This window comes from Phyllostomus hastatus, unplaced genomic scaffold (genome assembly GCF_019186645.2).
Source record: "Phyllostomus hastatus isolate PE091 unplaced genomic scaffold, TTU_PhHast_1.1 phas_scaffold_193, whole genome shotgun sequence".
Classification (NCBI taxonomy): domain Eukaryota; kingdom Metazoa; phylum Chordata; class Mammalia; order Chiroptera; family Phyllostomidae; genus Phyllostomus; species Phyllostomus hastatus.
In genome coordinates this window covers 1,463,629-1,485,219 of record NW_025334015.1, presented here as the reverse complement: position 1 = coordinate 1,485,219, position 21,591 = coordinate 1,463,629, and the positions used below count along the sequence as shown (strand labels likewise).

Here is a 21,591-nt window from a genome sequence, read left to right as displayed (position 1 = left end):
AGTTATCACCGTTACTGAAAAATTCCAGTCACGTCAAAACTACCTCCACAATATCTCCCCACTGCTCAGCTGTCACAAAGACATCTCGTCCTTCAAGGACCACCATCCGCGTCCAGCTTGTCAGTAATAGAACCAGTCCAGGCTGCACCCACAAAGCAAACATACTCCTACAGCAGAACAAATCGAATGAGTTCGGGCACTGTATCAACCACCTTTATTGTCCCCAAAAGAACAGCTCAAGACACAAGCAGGTTTTCAATCAGGTGTTTTCTTGACCCAGTTAAATTTTTATTCGGTGAAAAAAGTTGACATTGAGACAGAAATTATCTTTAAGTTGTGCAACAATATAGTAAAATCTTCAGCAGAAATCAGTAATTTGGAAACTCATCAAGGCAATTGAAGTCATAAATGTCTATTTTCACTTTGGAGAAAAACAGGTATACAGCATTTCACTTTAAATAAGAGCAGAGTAGGCTTTTATTTTGCTGCAAATACTTTTGATTTCACTTAGTTTCTAATAATTCAAAACAAGAGTCTTTAAATGGAAAAATGACATGGAATATCTGAGCACACTGCCCCACTTCAGCACTCACACTTACCCCATTTGGGCTGTTACACATGAAGTTACTAGTGCCACTCTCAGGTCATCTGGCTCTGACACTTAATCCATGGCACAGCTGCTCAGAGTCGGTGGGCAGGGCCACATACATAGCCTGTCCTCCCTCAGTCCCAGCTCAGTGGTGACACCCCTTCTGAAAACATGTTTATTGTCCTTGTACCCAACAGTAGCTATCTCTTGGTATTTATTCCATATCTCAGTCTTGCATAGAAAGTATTCTATATAAACTAAATGTACTGGCTTTTATTACACAAAAATTGTACCTGAAAGGCAGCACACACTCCCATTGAGAAAAATAACATAATGTCAAGATATCCCAACTCAAGTGGAGATTCTGTATAGTGTAGAGTCAATTCCTAAAACCAGTATGGAGGTGGCATTCGGTTTGCTTCTACAACCCTGGACCTGTTCCCTAAAGGACTGCCCCACTCCCTGCTGAAAGAAGAGAAAAACCTTTTCAGGAATTCATCATGACCCCTTAGTGGGATCAGGTTTCTGCCCTTAAGGAAGTACTGGAAATATGATCTTGCTGAATGAAGTGACTGCTGGGGGAATGTTGGAAGGCAGGATTCTCTAAGGAGAAGTGGGTGGTTCTCTGTAAGGGCCACACAACACCATCAGTCTCCCCAGTTCCTCCCCAAATTCAGTATAGTGGAATCTAGCAGGCCAAACGTGATAGGCAGGAGAGACCACACACAGCTGTGTCCTACCAGACCACCCTGAGTGCTGCTGCAGAGTGCAGCCCAGGAACCCTTCTCCCCAGGGTCAGAGACCGCAGCCTGCTCCGAAGCATCACGACTGTATCCTCAGCTTGCCGGGGCAGCCAGCAGGTACTGGAACTTCCCACCCATCTGGAAACAGGTCTACAGAGACACAGCTTCTCTCTGGAATCCTCTGGAGAGCTCTACTCTCTGGCATTTTAGCTGCATGAACCCATGTCTCCTAAGGCTCAATGGCATTCAGTACACAAAGGGGCAAAGACAGCTTCCAGAGGTTTGTGCATAATGCCCTGCCTGCCACACTGAGTGGCTTGTGTGTACATGCACTTGTGATGTATGTCTAGCACGCCCTGGGAGAGAATAAATCCTGTGCCCTACACAGTGTGAACTTTTGAGGTGGCACTTCCAACAAGGTGCAAAGGCCCCTTCTTCACAAACAACTGGGGGCTCCAACTGGTCACAGTGAAGGCAACTATCTGGTCCCTCTCAAAGGGCATACACAGTTTTTGTTTTCATTTCTTACTGTCACTCCAACCTCTGGACTCCTGCAGAGAGCATATATATGTACATCAAACCCCTGCAAAGCTGTGCAGAGGGAGTAAGAGTGCATGCTTCGAAAGTTCACAAAAATATACAATTTACACATAGCTGCATCTATATGAGTCTTCAGCAACTTAGCTCTTCTGTTTATATAAAATATTCCAGCTCTGAAAGGCTGCTGCTCCTTAAACAGCACAGTGGCATTTTCCGGGGATGGGGATGGGGGAACGCAGTGTGGGGACAGCCAGTCTGCACAGTGCTGTGTGACTGAGCATTGGGAAGCTCTGGTAATCAGAACTGGATACTCAGAACAGCTCAGAACGCCAACTGGAGACATGCACTCTGTGAAAAGGCTTGCGTATAGAATAATGGAAAATAAAGTCTCAGGGCCTTTATATCAACTTTTACCCATGTCACCTGATAGCTGGTGGAAAAAGAGAAGAAAACATACTTTCTAGTGGTTCAAGTAAATGACTTACATTCCATCAGACTGCTGGTCTTCCAGCCACTTACAGAGCTTAATAAGGGGGATGGGGGCAGGAATGGGCTTGGAGTTGTGAACAAACTCCAAGATAAGACACAACAAAGACAAAGGAATTCCAGTCTGTAAAAGAGGAACAAAGGAGAAGGACAGGCAAGACGAGCAGGTATCTGGATGAGCTGGTCGCTGCCACCGCCGCTGGCAGAGCAGCAGTGTCACCGCAGGACATGCTGGTATCTGCAGTTTGAAGTGCTCCTGCTTCCGGCCTGCAGGTAGGGGAGAGGCTTACAGCCGTGAGGGCAGAAAACGGAGCATGTTCTTGTACAATTTGTCGGTCATTGTATTATTTTCCATATGTCCAATGATAAACCTATTTTTGCCCCACCCTGTATATTTTCAAATTAAATTTAATTGGCTCTTTGTTTTCCAAACAATCCCTAGGTAGAAAAAAACCGTATTATAACCCAAGAATGAGTTTTTTGGTTAAAAGAAAGCAAGCACTTGAGAGCAGATGGCACACCGCATCTAAGAGAAAAGCTGTGTTCGAAAGCTGGGCCAGCGCAGACCATCCCAAAGTGGACTGGCCTGTGCCCAGAGCTCACTGCTTCCTGCTGACAGGGCATGCTGCAGGGAGGCTCAACTGCAGGGCTCACCACATGCTGGGCCCTGGGGCCACAACATCAACTCTCAAGGGTGGACACCAGGCCACAGGGAGGTCCTCATCCCCACCACATGGCCACCACTGCAGCACAGGGGTGGCCTTTACAGGAAGAGAGTAGTGTGGCTGCCTCTGTGAATGGGATTGAATGGTCTCAAGTTCATGGACCTCCTGTACCTCTGTAAGAATGAATAGCACTTTGTCTTTAAGTTAGGCAGACATCTGTGCAAGGGAAGGGGAAGAAAAGGAAAAAAGAGAATGCACTGACCCAATTCAAAATGACTGCATGTATCGGTATGAATTTTGAAGGACAACAAGTGGTTACCTCAACACAAACACAAAACTTCATATTTGAGATTCTTCAGTGACATGTAAAAATAAAAACCGAAAGTTTAGGTCCGTGCTGTCCACAGCATCTGTCTTGGCACAGGTCCACGGCTCTCTCCCATAGCCAGAGCAATGTCTGCAGTGACGAGGACACCATGTCTACGGAAGCAGCCTCACCATGCTGCAGCTCTGAAAGCCGCATCTCACAGGAGGCAGCACCCAAGACTCCAGCCATCGCTGTGAGCAGAAACCGAAGCTCGCAGGGCTTCCCAAGCAGCAGCTCCGGGTTGGTGCCATGGAGCTGTGCCACCAGCACTCTCCACTGGGGCCGCCACATGACATGCCAGTCAACAGAGAAGGATCGTTTCCAGATGGCGGCACGCTACTTCCTCCCCTGCCCCCACGCCCAAGGCTCAGAACACATGTGGTGTCAGGTAACCCCAGGGCCTGGCCTCGTACAGAGTCCCAATAAATTAACAAAATGACATAGAAGCATCTTCCCCCACCAACCACGTCCATACAAACTAAATGAAAACAAAATTTAAAATTTGAAGCATAATTTCAAGGAGGAGGGACTCCACCCACCACTCTCTCTTGAAGTTTTTATTAAATACATTTCTGTGTCTTAGAAAAATAACAAGACTGGCCAGTCTCACAGACTCGGAAGCATGCCAGCAAGCACAGCTCTGTGAGACGCTGTGATGGTGCGTTGAAGCCACACGGCCACTGAACCAACCTGGCTTCCAGTTCACAAGTGATTACTACACAGTCTATTCATTCCTTTCTCTGTTTTGTTTTGTTTTTTGGCCCATATAAAAATAACATTGCAACTCAAAGTGCATCTTGTAAAATAAACCATCAACTATCTTTATCAAATAAAACATTCACACCATTTGGTTTCTAGGGAGGGAAGAAGCTCTTTCAGGCTATCACCATGGGGACGTCATCTGAAAATCCAGTGATCATCGGAGCATCTTCATCGTCCTCTCCTAAAGGCAGAAGTCAGTGCTTAGTGACTTTAGGTGCCCTTGTGTCAGTCCCACCTCCCACACGGTGCCCCTCCCACCCCAGCCCAACACACGCCTGCCAGGAAAGTCAGCCCACAGCAGCCGGCACTTGATCAACACCGGAACCGAGCCCAGCTTCCCTGGCACTCTTGGGTCCCCCTCTCCCAGCAACAGGTGGCCAAGCTTATTCTGATGACAGCTTAAACTTAACCAAGTAAGTCAAGTCAATCTTTTGGGAAGGAGAATCTTACTTTCTACTTAAAAGTCCAATGCGTGTTTTAATTCCCCATTCTGAGCTATCCACACCCTATGTTAGGGCAGGGAATTTGTCTGTTTTCTCCTTTAAACGCACACTGCTCTAAGGGAAAGGACCACAGAGGGGTTTAAGTGTTCAGAGGACACCATCTCAGCCTAGTGCTGTCCCTCAAGGCCCCTGGTACCATTCTGTACAGCAAGTGCTGATCCGCATTCAGTGGTCATGATATGGCCCCATAATGGGATGGCTGCTTTTGCCCCGAACACCAGAAGCAAAGAAACCACCCCATTCATGCAAGCTGTCCAAGAACTTGTAATCGAGTAACAAAAAGAACTGAGAAGACGCAAACAGCTAATCTCAAATGATTAGTGAATAGGAATGCACAAATGTCTTTACAGACCAAACAATTAGAATTAGTCTGCAGAAAAGAATGAATGTGAAACTCGCCTTCGGCATCCTGAGTCTGGGGAAGCCTCAGTTTGGGGCAAGTCCCCAGACACACCCAGTTTATTACAGTAAGTGGTCTATCAGCTCCATCAGTGGTATTAGAGTGTGCATACCTTTGTAAAAGGGACAGTTCCCTCTTCTCCCCCTGCTCTATGTGATTAATACATAACAGAGGTGGCACGAGTGGTCAGGAGAGGAACAGCAGAGTGGAGAGGGTGTCTTTGACCAGAAGCCAACTAGGAAAGCGAGACTGTCTGTCCTGACTGGGATCCCCAGAGACACTGCACCTCCAGGTCTCCAACAGACCAGAAGGCTAGAAATCCTTGAGAAGCTGCCAACCCTCTGGGGGTACCCAAAGCCCAGGGACTCTCTGTCCTTCCTGTTCAAGGCAAGCTGCTACCATTGCTTCCACAAAACCACTGCCTGGCCAGGCCAGACCACATGATTGAGGAGAACACTGGTACTTTAAACCTCGGAGCAAATTCAAAGCAAAGGGCTCTAACAGGTTTAACCCAAAACAGTGGGATTGTTGGCTAATGCACAACCCCTCTAGAGTCAAAAGATGAGCTTAAGGTAGGTACTTCCTAATCCCATCACTGGCTTTGTGCATCTGCCAAGGGAGGAGGAACCACATACCCAAGTCATCCCCCGAGGAGAAGATGGCCGAGCCCAGCCTGGAGCTGTAGTGGCTGTTGGCAAAGGCAGTGAAGCTGCTCTGCAGCCGCCGGTGCTTCATGTACAGGATGCCAAAGCCGACCCCCAGGCTCAGCAGGATCAGGAATAAGATGGGCACCACCACAGCAGCTACGTCAGGAGATCTGTCAGCCTGGACAGCCGATGCATCCCCACCTGCCGAGGGAGGATGACAACCCATAAGCCTCCAATGCAAAGGCAGGGAAAAAAACCAGGCCACTCCTCAGTGACCCCCCCCTCCCACATACACCACAGAAGCTAGCAGTTTGCGACACCTATGCAGACCGCCTGCCCGGCGCACCCCCTGCACATGCCTGAGTGTTCCCCAGCTCCTTGCCTTGAGCTGATAGACTCGGGCCTCGTGCATGCAAACATGGTAATTACATTAGATGCCTAATCACTGCCTTGTTGGTTATTTAGATAATCTCTTGGAAGGCAGACCTTTGTTGGGGTATCAACATTGATTTCATTAGCATTATTATTTAAGATCACTTGTTTGCTTTCCATAAGAGGATATGAAATCAGAGTACTAATTAATGAGATTGCAATTATTTCCCCTACTTAGCACCAAAGACCCCCCAACCTACAATTACCTGAAACTCCATCAAGTGACAAAAATGAGACTCCTTTACTGCAGTAGCAACTTATCAGCTCATGAGGTTTTATGAGGTTTTGCACTTAAATAGGAGAGAGAGCAAGAGAGCCTTTTCGCGTACATCCAACATTTTTAAAAAACTCTCTGCAAAGCCACTTAAGCGTCTTTAACTTAACCACTATGCCCTGTCTACTGTCTCAAACAAGTACACACTTCGTGATGCCAAACTGACAGGGCCTAGGGCGTGATTTTCCACCAGCATGCTGCCGGCATCTTTAAAGCCTACAGTGCCTGACTATTTGCCCTCTTTTCCCTCAGACTGGCAAATAAAAAATGAGAACAGGCAACACAACAATAGCTATCCAGTGTGAATGAATCAAAATTACGCCTATTTTGGGGTCAGACTGGCAAAAATGTACATTTTGGTGTGCTGTGGTAACTAGGCTGCATGTGCCCCGAGGTGACAGAAGTTGACAGTCGTTGCTCTAGGGCAAAGCTATCCCCTGTGGGGTTCGGGCCAGTCTTCCTGAAAGGGGTAGATTTCTAAAGTCAGAAATTCTGGGGAGCCTGAGCCTCAGGCAGGAAAATGGAACTGGGGAGTCAGTATTAGCTGAGGAAGCAAGCGGGCTCTGCAGTCTCCCTGAGGAGTCTCGCTCAACTTGAGGCTGCACCGTGGGCCAGGCCACCGCCGCATACAGAAACCCAGCAGCTGCCCAGGGTGTTTTCCCAATAGGGGACTCTCAGAGACAGGCCAGAGAGCCTTTTCTTGCAAGCCTCATCTAGCAATTCAATGTTGGCATCTTTCATTTCTTTCATTATTGACTTACAACAACAAGCAAACAAACAAAAAGCCACCATATTTCCTGTGAGGTGGTGAATGAGAGGACCACCCTGGGCTGGAGCACCAGGATGTAGATGGTGTGGGGGTAGCAACAGGAGGGCGCAAGCCTGCACCCCACTTCCACGGGGAGAGCCTGGCATGGGGCATGCAGATGGACAGGCAGAACCAGGAAGTACTCTCTGTCTGAAATTCTGGTTTCAGAGGCCACCGGTGGCTGTCCTCACAGCAAGTGTTTCCCAAAGTCTGTTTAACGGTTGCTGACTGGTTTCACTTAAAAGGGAGGCTCTATTCATGAAACACCAGGCTCACAAGAGTTCTGTTGTCTGTTTTCTGCAGGACCTTCTAAGAACCCCTAATATCTATGATTCTCCAAAGGGATGTGGTATGCAAGGTTCCCCTGGTTTAGGGCAGCACCAAGGGTAAGTATTTCACCTGAACATGCCCAGGACACAGGGCACAACAGCCCAACACAGGATTTTGGCTTGAGCACTGGTTAGTTCTTGGCTGGCAGTAAATGAGACTAAAAAGACCAGTGGCAAAAGTTTGTTGAAATCCTGGCCAAGCAACTACAAAATAAGCAGAATTTCTGTGTGAACAGAAGGTTCCCCTCCTCTGCCCTCAGCAAGATCCCACAGCTGTGAGTGTCCCTAAGAGAGACCCCAGGCTAAACCCAGGTTCCCAGCTAAAACGCAGGGGAAGGCCATAAAATCAGCTACCCATGACAAGGAAACTATTTACTAACTTGGAGAATCATAGCAGATAGGAGCCTATTGGAGGCTCTGAAAAATCCTAAAACACAAAACCACAAACTTATTAACCTAGTGTTTCTCAAATGGAACTTCCTTTTTAAACAAAGCCTGTCTGCCTTCCCTTGCTTGAGCTTTTCATCCAGAATGCAGTCACCTTGTAATTCTGGCTCCTCACACCATGCCTGGCTCAGGAAGTATTTACAGATAAATCAGTACCTGATTAAATTGGCACATAAATGATTTTCTTATGAACTGAATTTTTTAAATGCACTATAGAACAACACATTTTCATAGAAAAACACGTTCATCGATCCACACTACATTCCTGATGCATTTCCCTAGAAAGAGAGCCAGAAACTGGCAGCCATGCCAACTTACCAGCCCCCAAATCGTCATATAGCAGGAGAGCGGGCTCCCCACAAATCTGGCTGCCAAACAGGCATCTTGCTTGGACAGTGAAGGTATAATTATGACCCGATTTCAGGTTGGAAATTTTAAAGAAGTTGTCAGTAGTATTTCCAAGGTAGGCTGAAATATTCATGCCACTGTCGAACATGTGCACCTCGTAGCCCTGGAAACAAACAGGAGAGATTGCTCAGGAGCCGAAGAAAGAATCTGATAGCTTCTGTGACAGCTTCCAACCTTGTATGAGCTCCTGACTGCAAGCTTTCATAGATGTCAAAGTATTGTGGGCTCCTTATGAAGTCTCTTTACAGTACCATGGAGATACTGGATTCAGGAAATGGGCATTTTCCCTACCAACTGTCTCACCTAACCACCACACCCCTCGTGAGCGCCCAGCAGAAGCAGCAAGTGCAGCCCTGACAAAAACCACATTAGCACATATTGCAGCACACATCCAGAGTTCTGGTCAGCAGCTCACTGGTCTCATGCAATATTAAATGTCACAGAGAATCTGGACAATTCAGTGGCAGTTTGCTGTAATGGGATCTAATAGTAAATCAAGATGCCTCGGACTCCTGAAATGGGGTAAGAAAAAAGACCTCGAATCAGAAAAAAGAGGACATTTCTCTATGGAACTATGCATGGGCACTCCATCGTCAGCCCACACCCACAGCTCCTTGCCTTCTAGCTCTTCCAAGCAGATGGCAGATCCAGATCAGCCGGGTCTTAAATCAAAAACTGCCTCAGCCGGCTCTGGAGGACAGGATGATGTAAATGTTCATCCAGCTAGACTCAGGCACAGCCCCGGAGGCCTGTGTTGAGAAAGTCGCTCTGGGACAGCCTGGGCCCCACCTGTTGCAGGGACCAGTGTGAGCTACTGGCTTTCTCTGCTGATCCCTAGGCACCCCAGCGCCAAAACCCCTCACCACCACAAAGAGACCCTCATGTTGGTCCCCCTAGCCCTGGCCTGTCTATTCTCGGAACTCTAAGTCAGGGGTGGAAAAGAGTACACAGCACTCTACCAGAGCCCCCAGGAATGGACTGCTGACCTGAATTCCCAACCCAAGTGCTGGGCTTCTGCCCACAGGAAGGATCCCGAATGATTGCCAGCTGCCAAACCCAGTCTCCCAAAGCTACCTGCCTGGAATCCCATCTCCACATCTTCTTGACACATTAGCATTCACTATCTTCTGTCTCAGAAAATAGTGGGGTACAATAGAGGTATACCCAGAGGTGGGGTACAACATTTGCAAAATACCAAAGGCATAAAAGAGAAAACTGAAGTGACACAAACATCAACCACCCACAATTTATTCATCCAGTACTCTTCTGTTGAGCACTGAGGTTGTTTCCTCCTCCCTGATGTAAATAAAACCACTCCAAACAGCCTGGGATATAAATTCTCTACATACATTGTTCCCTCCGAGTAAAAGGAAAGACTGGCTGGGTCAAATGGTACGAACACTTCTAATGTGTTTGATGCCTCTTCCTAAAGTGCCTTACAGAAGGTTGAACCAGTGCACATTCCCAGAGCACTTATCTCCCCAACTGCTGCTCATACTGGTAAATACTCTTTTCCCAAAACATTGCCAATTTAATGTCAAAGCGCCACACCTTTGTCGTCTAAGATTGCTTGTGAAGTTGAACCTTCTTTCAGACATTGAGCTTAATAAAATGGGAAGCATGAGCCTGCTTGCTTCACTAGGAAGCTACAGCTTCACACCCCAGGGGACCACAGAACTCTGCCCCACCAAGGGGATTAACACTTCTCCCCCCTCACCCAGTACCCAATTGTTGGGGGGCTCAGGAGGGGGGTGCTGGAGCATACAGGCCTCTCAGTTTCAATGGGGAATGGACCCTGTCCAAAGTTGATGAAAGTTTTGGAAGTTTGCTGGTCATTCTGGAAAAGCTTCTGGTCTTTTACAAGCAGAAGATATATAACCCCAGAAGAACAAAGATGCTCTCTCTCGAGCCCATCCTTCCATTCATGTGCCCTCTAGCCTGGAAGCACACGACCATGGGGAAGCACGTGAGCAGCTACCAGGCCTGCAGCAGATGGCATGGACTCCAAAGGAATAAGCTTTCTCTCTCGCCTGGGAGACCTGTACTTGTCCTGCACATTTGTGCGTCCTCCCTCCACAGCCACGTGGCCCATGGCCGTGGGGGCTCCACACGCAGGCTCCAGGAGGGAGGCTGATTCTGCAGCACAGCAATGGATGGCGGCTGGGAACACAGGGTAATCTGGCCTGCACAGGACTTTAATGTGGAGCAGAAACTCTGGGACCTCGTCTTGATACTGATCCCACTGAAGACTGGGCTTTCTCCATATCCAGACAAATGGAGATAGGACACTGGGAAAGTCGGGAGGAGAACCCCCTTAATTGTACATCATTAATCAACCATACCACACAGCCCCATTTTCCCATGCAGGTCTCAGAAAATTATTTTTCTGGTGACACCGCAAGAACTCAACTTCTACCAATAACAAAACTGTCTGAGAAAGATAGGTCCCCAGTCTAGTTTCAGGATGCACAGGAAGGGTACCAGTCCACTACTGTCTTCTAGGGGGAGATGAGTTCAGGACCTAAACATGCTTAGTGCAAAGATTCTCATTGTTAATGGGCAGTATCAACACTTCACTAATTAGCAATCCCACAGAAAACGGTGCTTTAATTCTCAAGTTCCCACCCTTGCCTGTTCTTTCCCTCATCCTCTAACCTGCTGTTGAGGAACTCATCTCTCAAACAGTATTTCAGTTAGATGCTGAAAGTCACTGAGAAGAAGGAAGGAACTCACCCTGCTTTCCTCAAAGTACTTTTCCTTCAAAGCAAGACTTTTCCAAAACAGAAGAACGTGGTCATTTTCTGTTATGATTTTTAAGGCATCAGGTGCTGATAATGAAACTGAAAATTAAAGATGAAACAGGATGCAATTAGTGGCTACACACTGAAATCACTGTTGCCTTGTCTGTCAAAGGGAGATTAAAGAACACTAGTCTTGAAGGGTTAGATTAATTTAAGGAAGGTATGGGACACACGTACTGCTTGGGATAGAGCCTAGCATATGGTAGATACCTTTTAACTGGCATTTCTTTTGTTGTTGTTATAATATCTTTAGCCAAGAAATCTGGACACTAATTGAGTAGCCCTTAGACCCAAGAAGATCCAGAAACAAACAGGGTGGAGATACAAAGGGAGGTATGGAGGGGACTGGACCTGGACTTCACTCTGCTACCCATCTGCATCCTGTTCTCAGAGCCAGAGGGGTCCAGAGTTCAGTGAGTGGCTGGAGAGCCCAGCCTCCAGACAGGGGAGCTGCGCATGGCCCCAGCCTACAGCCCATGCTGAGGGCCTCCATGACAGACACAGCCACTGTCCCCACAACCGAGATCATCACCTGCTTCTTGACTGTGAGCCTGAACAAAGGCCACCTTGGGCAGGCACAAAGTCACCCTCAGTCTACCACCCAGGCACTGGTCTGCCTCCACCGCTGCATAGAGTGTTGCCACAGGGAACCACTGCGACTTCACCCAGGTCCCCAGATGCAATGCTTGGCTTTAGTGGTAAACACTCAGTTTTAGCTCCTACCTCTCTCGGTCATTCCTCCACTTCTTCCCTAAAACTGTCAAAACAAGCTAGCAGGGAGGAAATGAAAAGAGGCAGGATATAAAAAACGACAGCCATGCTGGACCCGCAGAGCCCCAGCCACCATGCAGCACTGCCCTGCCCCACGTTGACGCTGCTGGGGACACTGGCACTTCCTGTGCAAGTGGGCCTCACCCCTCCCTGCTCACCTGTGGTGACTTTCACACTGGCTTCTTTGCTCATGTTCCCCAGCTGGACAACTACGTGGTATTTCCCTCCAGGTTCCAACTTGGTAAGGGTGTATTCCACAGTACTGTTATGGGATTTCACTTTGTAGCTCCTGTCGCGCTTTCTTATTAGATCTTTGACTGCAATTGCATATAACTGAGACAAGAGACAGGTAAGCAGAAATGTGGCATTTCTTCCTCCTTATGGGTCAGGGTGGTAACATAACCTATCAGTGGCTGTAACCCACAGCAACAACATTTGAGCCCCAAAGTCCAACTCTGCTCTTGGGGAGGCCTCTGGGTGGCTAGAGCCAATCTTACAACAAGTTATCACTGCCAGGACTGTGCAGAGAATTATCAATTCAACCCAGAAACAACCCCAGGGAAAGCCGTACTCATTGTGGCATCAGCAGGTAGATTGAAACAGGCAAGGAAACCCCAAATCCAGGGTTCGACTTCCTTATCTCCACCACTGGGACAGTTGTGGGATGTTGTCAGAGGAGATAACGAATGAACGTGGTCAAAGGACAACAAGCTTTACCTGCTCTCTCCCAGGTCACTCCTTACGTATGTGGGGAAAAGGGGGACACAGAGGGACAGGCAGTCCTCAGAAAGATGCCAAGCGTCAGGAGGCATCTCTGCAACCAAGCATTAAGGCTATCAGCTGATTTCTCAAATGAAACTTTGCAGGCAAGAAGGGGCTGGAATGAAGTATTCCAGGTCGTGAAAGGCAAAGACTTATTCTATCCAGCAAAGCTATCATTTAGAATGGGAGAGCAGATAAAGTGCTTCCCAGACAAGGTCAAGTTAAAGGAATTCATCATCACCAAGCCCTTATTCTATGAAATATTAAAGAGACTTCTCTAAGAAAAAGAAGAGGATCAAAAATGTGGACAGTAAAATGACAACAAACTCACAACTATCAACAACTTAACCTATAACAACCAAAAACCAAATGAACTAAGCAAAGAACTAGAATCAGAGAAATGGAGATCACATGGAGGGTTATCAGTAGGAAGGGTTGGGGAGGGTATAGAATGGAGGAAAAGGTACAGGGAATAAAAAGCATAAATGGTAGGTACAAAATAAACAGGGGGAGGTTAAGAATAGTATGGGAAATGAAGAAGTCAAAGAACTTATATGTCCAACCCATGGACATGAACTAAAGAGGGGAATGCTGGAGGATGGGGGATTCAGGGTGGAGGAGAATAAAGGGGAGAAAAAAACTGGGACAATTGTAATAGCATAATCAATAAAATACACTTTAAAATAAATAAATAAATAAATAAATAAATAAATAAATAAATACCACTGGGGCTGAGCTGGGCAGGACAGAGAGGATGGAAGGAAAAGCAGACTGGGTTAAGAGAAATGTGAGTGTTTTCTAGATCCAGTGCCTCTTCTTTTAGAGGGGCCAGCAAACTTTAATGTGAGGGTCCAGTTTGTAAGTATTTTTGGCTTTGAGAGCCAGACAGTCTCTCCCACAAGGGCACTGCTATGTAATTTGAAGCATGAAAGCAGCCACAGGTAACACCTGAATGATGGGTGTACTTGGTTTTAATTACACTCTTTTCAAACACAGAACAGCCTGAGCTTGGTCTGCAGGCCTTTGTCTGCCAATCCATTTTGGATGGCCAGTAAAGGGAATGTGAGAAGGCAGAGGAGGAGGGAAAACCAATATTGCAGCTGGGAATAATGGGGAAGGAACAACTCAGAAAAGGTATCTATAATGACCTCCCATGTTTGGCCAGACAGAAGGGGGGCCTCATGCTGAGCTCCAGTCACCAGGCCTATGGCTCTTGCCCTAATACAGGGTCCTCCCCTCCTGGCCCCAAACCCCACTAAGAAGCAGAAGGATTCCGGGACAAAGGGCCCACTCACCAAGTCCTGGTCGGGAGAGTCATATGGGGATTCCCATTTAATAACAGCCGAAGTTTTGTCCGTGTGAACTGCGTGCAGGTGACGGGGCGGAAGCCTGCTATCCGGGATCATCCTCACCACTGTGTACTCAGAGGCCGGCCCCTCGTATGGCTCCACCACTCGGACCTGAAATAAGCGCCTTGTGGACTCACTCCATCCTCACCAAGCCCGTTTTTTCAAAGGGCACGATTACAATGGCACAAAAAAGTATGTGACCTAAAATAATTCCCCACCTACCCCAGATGTCTAATTTGTTCTCCCAGAGGTGCCACTGGTGACAGTTTTTTATTTCCTTTCAGAAATGTCTTATGCACATATAAGTACAGACAGTCCTGTTTGTGTACACACACACTTAGAGATGCTTGTGTGTACACAGAGTCACACAGTGAAAACAATATCATATACACTGTGTTAACTTTTCACTTAATAATACAGCGTGGAAACTTTCCCATGTCAACACATTCAGAGTTGTCATGTTTCTGTTTCTTCTGGATGCTTGTCCTGCAGTCCTTGTAGGGAACCTATGCTATTTGTAACCAGTCCTCCTCGACGGACATTAGTTTCAAATCTGTTGTAATCATAAGCAATAGTATATCTAACATATTTTTCCATGTGTCTCGGCACACATATTAAGAGTATGTGGGCGAAGTTCCTAGAAGTAGAATCTGAGAAAAGCTCTCATATAGTCCTGTGATGCCCTTGTTCGGTCCTCAGTCCTTCAGCGCAGAGCCACAGTGGGAGAGGCCGCCCACAACGGTTCCAAACAAACACAGTGTTGCCATGCGAGTGAGGGACAATCCCCTGCCCACAAACATGGATCCTGAAGCCCACCCTCCAATGCCCCAGGGCCTGGATCGGCGCTGGGAGCTCAGGAATTGATACATCCCTTAAAAAGAGAAATTCCTCTGGGCTTTCTGGTGCAGGATGCTTACCAGGAATAAGTACTGCTCATCCCGACTGACAATGACTGTCTTGTTGTGCAGTGATGTCGTCTCGCTCTTTGGGTTTCGATAGAGGTCAAGAAAGGATGTGGCATAGAAGATGCCGTAAACCTAGCAAGAAGAGAGAATAAAACAGGACATCGGCTCAGTGGCCAGAAACCTCACACTCTTGAAGTCCCTAATTGAAGACCCTGGGAACCATGTCAAGAGTGCTCAGAGCTAAGTCTTCATTCAGTGTTCACTTCCTCAGCACCTGGAGAGGGCACAGTGGGCCAGGGCAGTGCCAGGCCAGGGCAGCACCCACCCCTGCAGAGGGAACCAGCTATGGTCTCCACCTTCAAAGACCTTGGGATTGAGCAGGGACAGCAGAGAAGGAAAAGAGATACAACTGTAAGCAACAGGTTGCAAGCATGGAACAGTCAGATGCTATACTAAAAGACTACAGAATGAGCCAGGGACAAGAGAGAGATCCCCCAAAAGGGTAGCACTCTACCAGTGTAAAGCCCCAACATGGGGAGCTGAGCAGATATGCCAAGTGAGTTAGGAAGCTGCGCAAACCTGTGGAGGGTGAAAAGCAGGGCAGGCAGCTGCCTGGTGGACACCCATCATTCCCTCCGCCTCAGCAGAGCACTGCTTCTTACTGAGCTGGGATGACCAGGCCACAGCAAAGGCTCAGAGCCTGAGTAGACCCGAGCTCAGTGGGCCTGAGCCACCATGGCAAGGAGTGGGACCCGCCAGAGGCCAGAGATGGGGTCCAAGAGCCAAGGGAGCCAGGGTGCATGATGAAGGGCCCCGCACATGGAGAGTGACGATGGAAGTCAGTGTCATGGTGGAGGGTGTCAATGCCAAGGGAACGGCAGAGGAAGGTGAGAGCCTCCCACAGGTGGCTTCACTGGACCCCTCACCCTCTGAAGCCAAGAGGAGCAGCTTTCAGCAAGGCTGAGGCTGAGGGGGCTGTGGTCCGAATCCACAGGTAGTTCACTACATTATGCCCTCCTCTCTGCAGACATTCAGCAGGTTGTCTAGGCTGACTCACCACATTCCTGGGGCCGGTCCAGGCACATTCCACTGCCGTCTGATTAATGGCCTTGGCTTTGAGGCTAGGAGCGGGTGGGCGGATGCCTTTGGTCATGACATGCTCGAATGCCAAAGGACTATCCCCTAATTCTGTCTTGGCCCAGGCAGAAATCTCATAGGATGTTTGAGCTGTCAGATTGCCAACTGCGAACATAGAACAGAGTTTGTGTCCTGATATACACATCCTTATTTTAGGTGTGATCTCTCAATTTAACAGAGCCCCACATGTTGAAGGACTTTCACCATTTTACAGAATCATTCAGAGTTATTTACTAATGACTCCTACAGGTAACATAGTCTCTAACCTGGTTAGCCCAGGAAATCAGAGAGGAACTCGGCATCGGTGCAGCCAGGATGTCTGCACGGCGTTCCTCACAGTGGGACCCACACACTCTGACTGCCCAGTGACAGGGCAGCAGCGAGACCGCGCACACGCCACCAACCTCATGCCTATTCCACTAACTGTTACGGAGCCAATAGATGTTGTTTCCAAGAATATTTAATGAGATTTTGAAAATTATCACAATTTCATGTTAAGTAAAAAGGCAGGATATAAAAGTACATATAGTATCATTCTCATTTCATAAAAAGGATACAGAAGATGAATGAAGAGAAAATTTTAGGTCAGAAAATATCTGAAATTTAAGAGTGGTTATCATGGGAATTGAAATTATAGGAAATCAAAAATTTTTATTTACCGTTTTTTGTTTTCTAGATGTTCTGTAATAAGCATGCATCCCCTTTCTAACAGGTGGAAATGCTATCATGAAGCAGAAGTGCCGTGAACAAGGACATCGAACAGGATGGCCTTCGGAGCCAGAATGACTTTGGATTCAAGGTGTGACCCTACACTTCAGTTATATCACCTTGATCAAAGTATTCAAACTTTCTTTTTAATATATTTTAAAAATATATTTTATTGATTACATTTTTAATATATTTTAATATATTTTATTGATTATGCTATTACAGTTGTCCCATTTTTCCCCCCCTTCACTCCCCTCCACCCTGCACACCCCCTTTCTCCCACATTCCCCCATTTTAGTTCATGTCCATGGGTCATATATATAAGTTCTTTGGCTTCTCTATTTCCTATACTATTCTTACCCTCCCCCTGTCTATTTTCTGCCTACCGTCTATGCTACTTATTCTCCGTACCTTTTCCCCCTCTCTGCTCCTCCCACTCCCCTGTTGCTAACCCTCCATTTCTGTGGTTCTGTTCCTGTTCTAGTTGTTTGCTTAGTTTGCCTTTGTTTTTGTTTTCAGTGTGGTTGTTAATTGTGAGTTTGATGTTACTTTACTGTTCATATTTTTTATCTTCTTTTTCTTGGATAAGTCCCTTTAACATTTCATATAATAAGGGCTTGGTGATGATGAACTCCTTTAACTTGACCTTACCTGGGAAGCACTTTGTCTGCCCTTCCATTCTAAATGAAAGCTTTGCAGGATAGAGCAACCTTGGGCGTAGGTCCTTGACTTTCATGACTTGGAATACTTCTTTACAAACCCTACTTGCCTGTAAGGTCTCTTTTGAGAAATCAGCTGACAGTCTTATGGTAACTCCTTTGTAAGTAACTGTCTCCTTATCTCTTGCTGCTTCTAGGATTCTCTCCTTCATTTTAATCTTGGCTAATGTAACTATGATGTGCCTTGGTGTGTTCCTCCTTGGGTACAACTTCTTTGGGACTCTGAGCTTCCTGGACTTCCTGGAAGTCTGTTTCCTTTGCCAGATTGGGGAAGTTCTCCTTCATTGTTTGTTCAAATATGTTTTCAATTTCTTGCTCTTCCTCTTCGCCTTCTGGTACCCCTATAATTTGGATGGTAGAATGTTTAAAGATGTCCTAGAGGTTCCTAAGCCTCTCATTTTTTCAAATTCTTATTTCTCCATTCTTTTCTGGTTGGATGTTTCTTTCTTCTGGTCCACACTGTTGATTTGAGTCACATTTTCCTTCCCATCACTGTTGGTTCCCTGTACATTTTCTTTTATTTCACTTAGCATAGCCTTCATTTTTCCATCTAATTTGTGACCAAATTCAACCAATTCTGTGAGCATCCTGATTACCAGTGTTTTGAACTGTGCATCTGATAGGTTGGCTATCTCTTTGTCCCTTAATTGTATTTTTTTCTGGGGCTTTGATCTGTTCTTTCATTTGGGCCATTTTTTGTTTTTGTTTTTATGCGCCTGTTACAAGTAGTGAGGGGCGGAGCCTTAGGTGTTCCCCCTGAGTTGGGTAACCCACAGGGCTGTGTTGTGATGCTCTACGTGGGAAAGGGATCCAAGAGAAACCATGGTGTTTACTCCACCCTCTGACAGATTTCAGTCACTTCCTCCACTTCCCAGCAGCAAATTGGGCCCTTCTGGTGCTGATTCACATGTGGGTGTGCTTGTGTATTCTAGGAGCCTGTGGGTCTCTCCAATGAACTTTCCTGTGAGTCTGGGAGTTTCTCCCCCTTCTTCCTCAACCCCCACCAGTGTTTTCAATCGGTGGTTTGAAGCTTTATTTCCCTGTGCTGGGGTCCTGGGCTGTGCAGACCATCCCACTCCCCAGTTATTTCTCCCGGTTTATCTGAGTGCAAATGTGGAACCACCTGCTCCACCAGCCACTGCCTTGCTGGGTCTGCCAGCTGCTGCCTTGCTAGCCAGCTGTAGCCTTGTGCACCCCACTCCACAACCCACCACCTCGCTAGATTCACCAGCCACCAACTTGCCGCAAGTCCTCTCTGCCCAACTGCCTATCTCCACCCCTCTTACTGGTCTAGATGAATAATTCTTTAACTCCTTCGTTGTCAGACTTCCTTACAGTTCGCTTTTCTGTCAGTTCTGGTTGTTTTATGTTTTTAAATTGTTGTCCTTCTTTTGGTTGTGTGAGGAGGCACAGTGTATCTACCTATGCCTCCATCTTGGCGGGAAGTCCTATTCAGACTTTCTAAGTCCATTTTTTAGTTTGTAAGAGAAAAAGATAGCAATTTTTGAAGTTGGCTATGGAGATTTCTTTTAAAAAGTTTATAAGGAAAGTGCCTGGCCTGATGCTGGCACATAGCTAGCCGTACACAGACTTCAAGCAATAGCCAAGCCTTTTCTGTTGACCCTATTTCCACTGGTGTCACACAAGAGCAATGATATCACAGGCTCTGGAATTAGAAAGATGTGGGTTCACATCCTCATCCTCCCTTTTCTGAGGGATTACTTAATCATCTCTGAGCCCTTTTTCTCATCAGTAAAATGAGCATATCCCACAGACTTATTACTGGGTTATGTGAAACAAAATAATCTGAGAGCCCCAGTAAATGCCAGTACACAGTAAGTAATCAGTGCTATTTTTAATCCTGTGAGGCCTCCTTGGGCAGCCTTCATTTTCCACTAACACAGAAAGATGATGACTGATCTCCCATAGGGAATAAAATGTGATCAAAAGCACTTTGCAAACAGGCCAGAAGTGGAAAGGAGGACACTGTATTGTTCTCCACATTCACATGCAGCCTTCACCATGGAAGTAAATACATTAAATTAAATCTGAAATAAATTAAATCCTTCCTTGAGCCCATTTCAGGTATGAGAATCTTAGAGGGGCCACAGCGTTCTCACACACAGGAGGAGTTAGCTCCCTCCCTTCACTCAGTTTGCTCGTCTGCTCATTGGATGGATGTTGGCTGAACACCAGTAACATGCCAAGCCCTCCTCCTATTAGCAAATAAAGAGGACACCAAACCAGAAGAGAGACAGATAACTAAATCCAGGAACTCCTCCTTTTGGAACTCAAAAATCATCTGTGTGGGGTCAATCTGGCTTCTTTTCAAATTTTTTTCCTTTGAAGTCTACAATTTCCATTAAGAACCATCAGGTTAGATGGGGCCTTAGAAACCCCCAGGGATCCCTTCCCTGGAGTCAGGAGTCATTCACAGTATCCTCACTCTGCCCCCAAATGGTGGCCTAAGGAGCCCTCCACACGTGCCCATGCATGCGCACGCGCACACACACACACACACACAAACACACACACTTACTTCCAGTGCCAAAAAGCACAGGCCTAGCCTACTCTTTCCTGTCACACAGACGAGCTCCCAAGTGTTACCTTTGTGCGACAAGATGCTCCCTCGAAAGTTCAAAGTTCTCTTCTCTTGTTTGTGGGTGTCAAATGCCCAATAGAGGTTCACCACATAGCCATTCACCTGCCAGGAGCCAGAACACATGTCACAAGCAGAGCAGTCACAGAGCACTGCAAACCTGGGATCCCCCGCTTCCTCGTTTCTCACAATGGGCAAATGGTTTCCTTTGATCTTTCTGCCAGCTCCATTTGTGCTATCATTGAATGTTTAGTGATACACCACCTACTTCTAAAAACAAATGTGATTCCATTTATAATATAAAACATACATTCAATGAAACAAGAAATTAATATATAATCAATTCTATATGTCATATAGAAGTATTATATAGAATTATTTCATATAGAATTAATAAAAGGATGAGAACCAATTAATAAAGGTAGAAAGAGGAAAAACTGAAAAAATAACCAGGTTACAGTCATTAAGGATAAATCTCAGCTCAGGCGGTCTTTGCCATTGAGGCTGAAAGGTCAGCTCGGACGGGTTTTGGTTGGACCTCATGGTCTAACAGGAGCAAGTGCATCCACCATCAGGGAAGACTGCCCTTTCTAAGTCCTGAGCTCCTGGAAGGGTTTGATATCAAGATCTTTAAATATGGGACAACAAGTAAAAGGTTTTCAAGAGCAAACACCAGCTAGACATGGTCCTAATAAGGCCAGTAATTGCATCATCTATCTCTGAAGCCAAAGGCATGACATCAAAGTGTACTTCAATAAATGGCACAAGGACTCTGGGGGCTGTTTGTCCCACCTTCACAGACAGGCAGGGCTCTGAGGGGACCTGGACAAGAAAGGACACTGTGGAAGGCAGTGTCAGCCTGAGAAACCATGGAGCACAGGTAACTGTGGCACAGCTGTGGCTCTGCAGAGGGGCTGGGCAGAGGGGGTGGTGATGGTGGAAGAGGAAGATACTGGGTGAGCCTAAGTGGCCACGTTTGCAAGCATCTGACTCTCTCTCCTAAGACTCTTCTACTGCAGGAGCCTCTGCATTAGCACGTAGCACCAGGAAATCCAATAAAGCTGAAAATCACAGGGCATATGTACTCTGTTCACACCACCTCCTGATTTGCACTCTAGCTGTAAACCATTTAATTATGTGATTAAAAAAGAAAGGCACCGGGCAGAGGCAGAATAAGTGCATGTGAAAACTGAAGTTGCTCTTGGTGGGGAAAGGGCCTGGACTTGTCCTGGTGTTTCAGCTTCCCTGGATCTCTCTGGACTCTGCTGTGTCATTTCCCACAGGCAGCAAGACCCCGCCCAATGGCCGTTTGAAATTTCAATGCTACCTTGATGTCCGTCTCCATGGTCAGGGTAAAGCTCAGCGAGGTGTCGCTACAGCTGTCAATGTGGATGTCTGGTGGTGGGATCACTGAAAACAAAAAGCATTTCAGTGAGTGAA

At 46.7% G+C, this 21,591-nt stretch overlaps 1 protein-coding gene across 4 annotated transcripts in view; it reads right to left on the bottom strand.

Moving 5' to 3' along the window:
* Positions 1–252: 252 nt before the first annotated feature.
* SORL1 (sortilin related receptor 1) overlaps positions 253–21,591 on the bottom strand; it is a 155,564-nt gene continuing 134,225 nt past the window's right edge. For all 4 annotated transcript variants that reach the window (XM_045860140.1, XM_045860143.1, XM_045860142.1 and 1 more), the window contains 10 exons: positions 21,479–21,561; positions 20,160–20,256; positions 16,046–16,230; positions 15,001–15,120; positions 14,030–14,194; positions 12,131–12,305; positions 11,134–11,240; positions 8,311–8,503; positions 5,691–5,903; positions 253–4,333 (listed from right to left, as the gene is read on the bottom strand). In XM_045860140.1, coding sequence (XP_045716096.1) covers positions 4,266–4,333; positions 5,691–5,903; positions 8,311–8,503; positions 11,134–11,240; positions 12,131–12,305; positions 14,030–14,194; positions 15,001–15,120; positions 16,046–16,230; positions 20,160–20,256; positions 21,479–21,561 — 1,406 coding nt within the window. In that variant the 3' untranslated portion in view covers positions 253–4,265. The remainder of the gene's footprint in view (positions 4,334–5,690; positions 5,904–8,310; positions 8,504–11,133; positions 11,241–12,130; positions 12,306–14,029; positions 14,195–15,000; positions 15,121–16,045; positions 16,231–20,159; positions 20,257–21,478; positions 21,562–21,591) is intronic.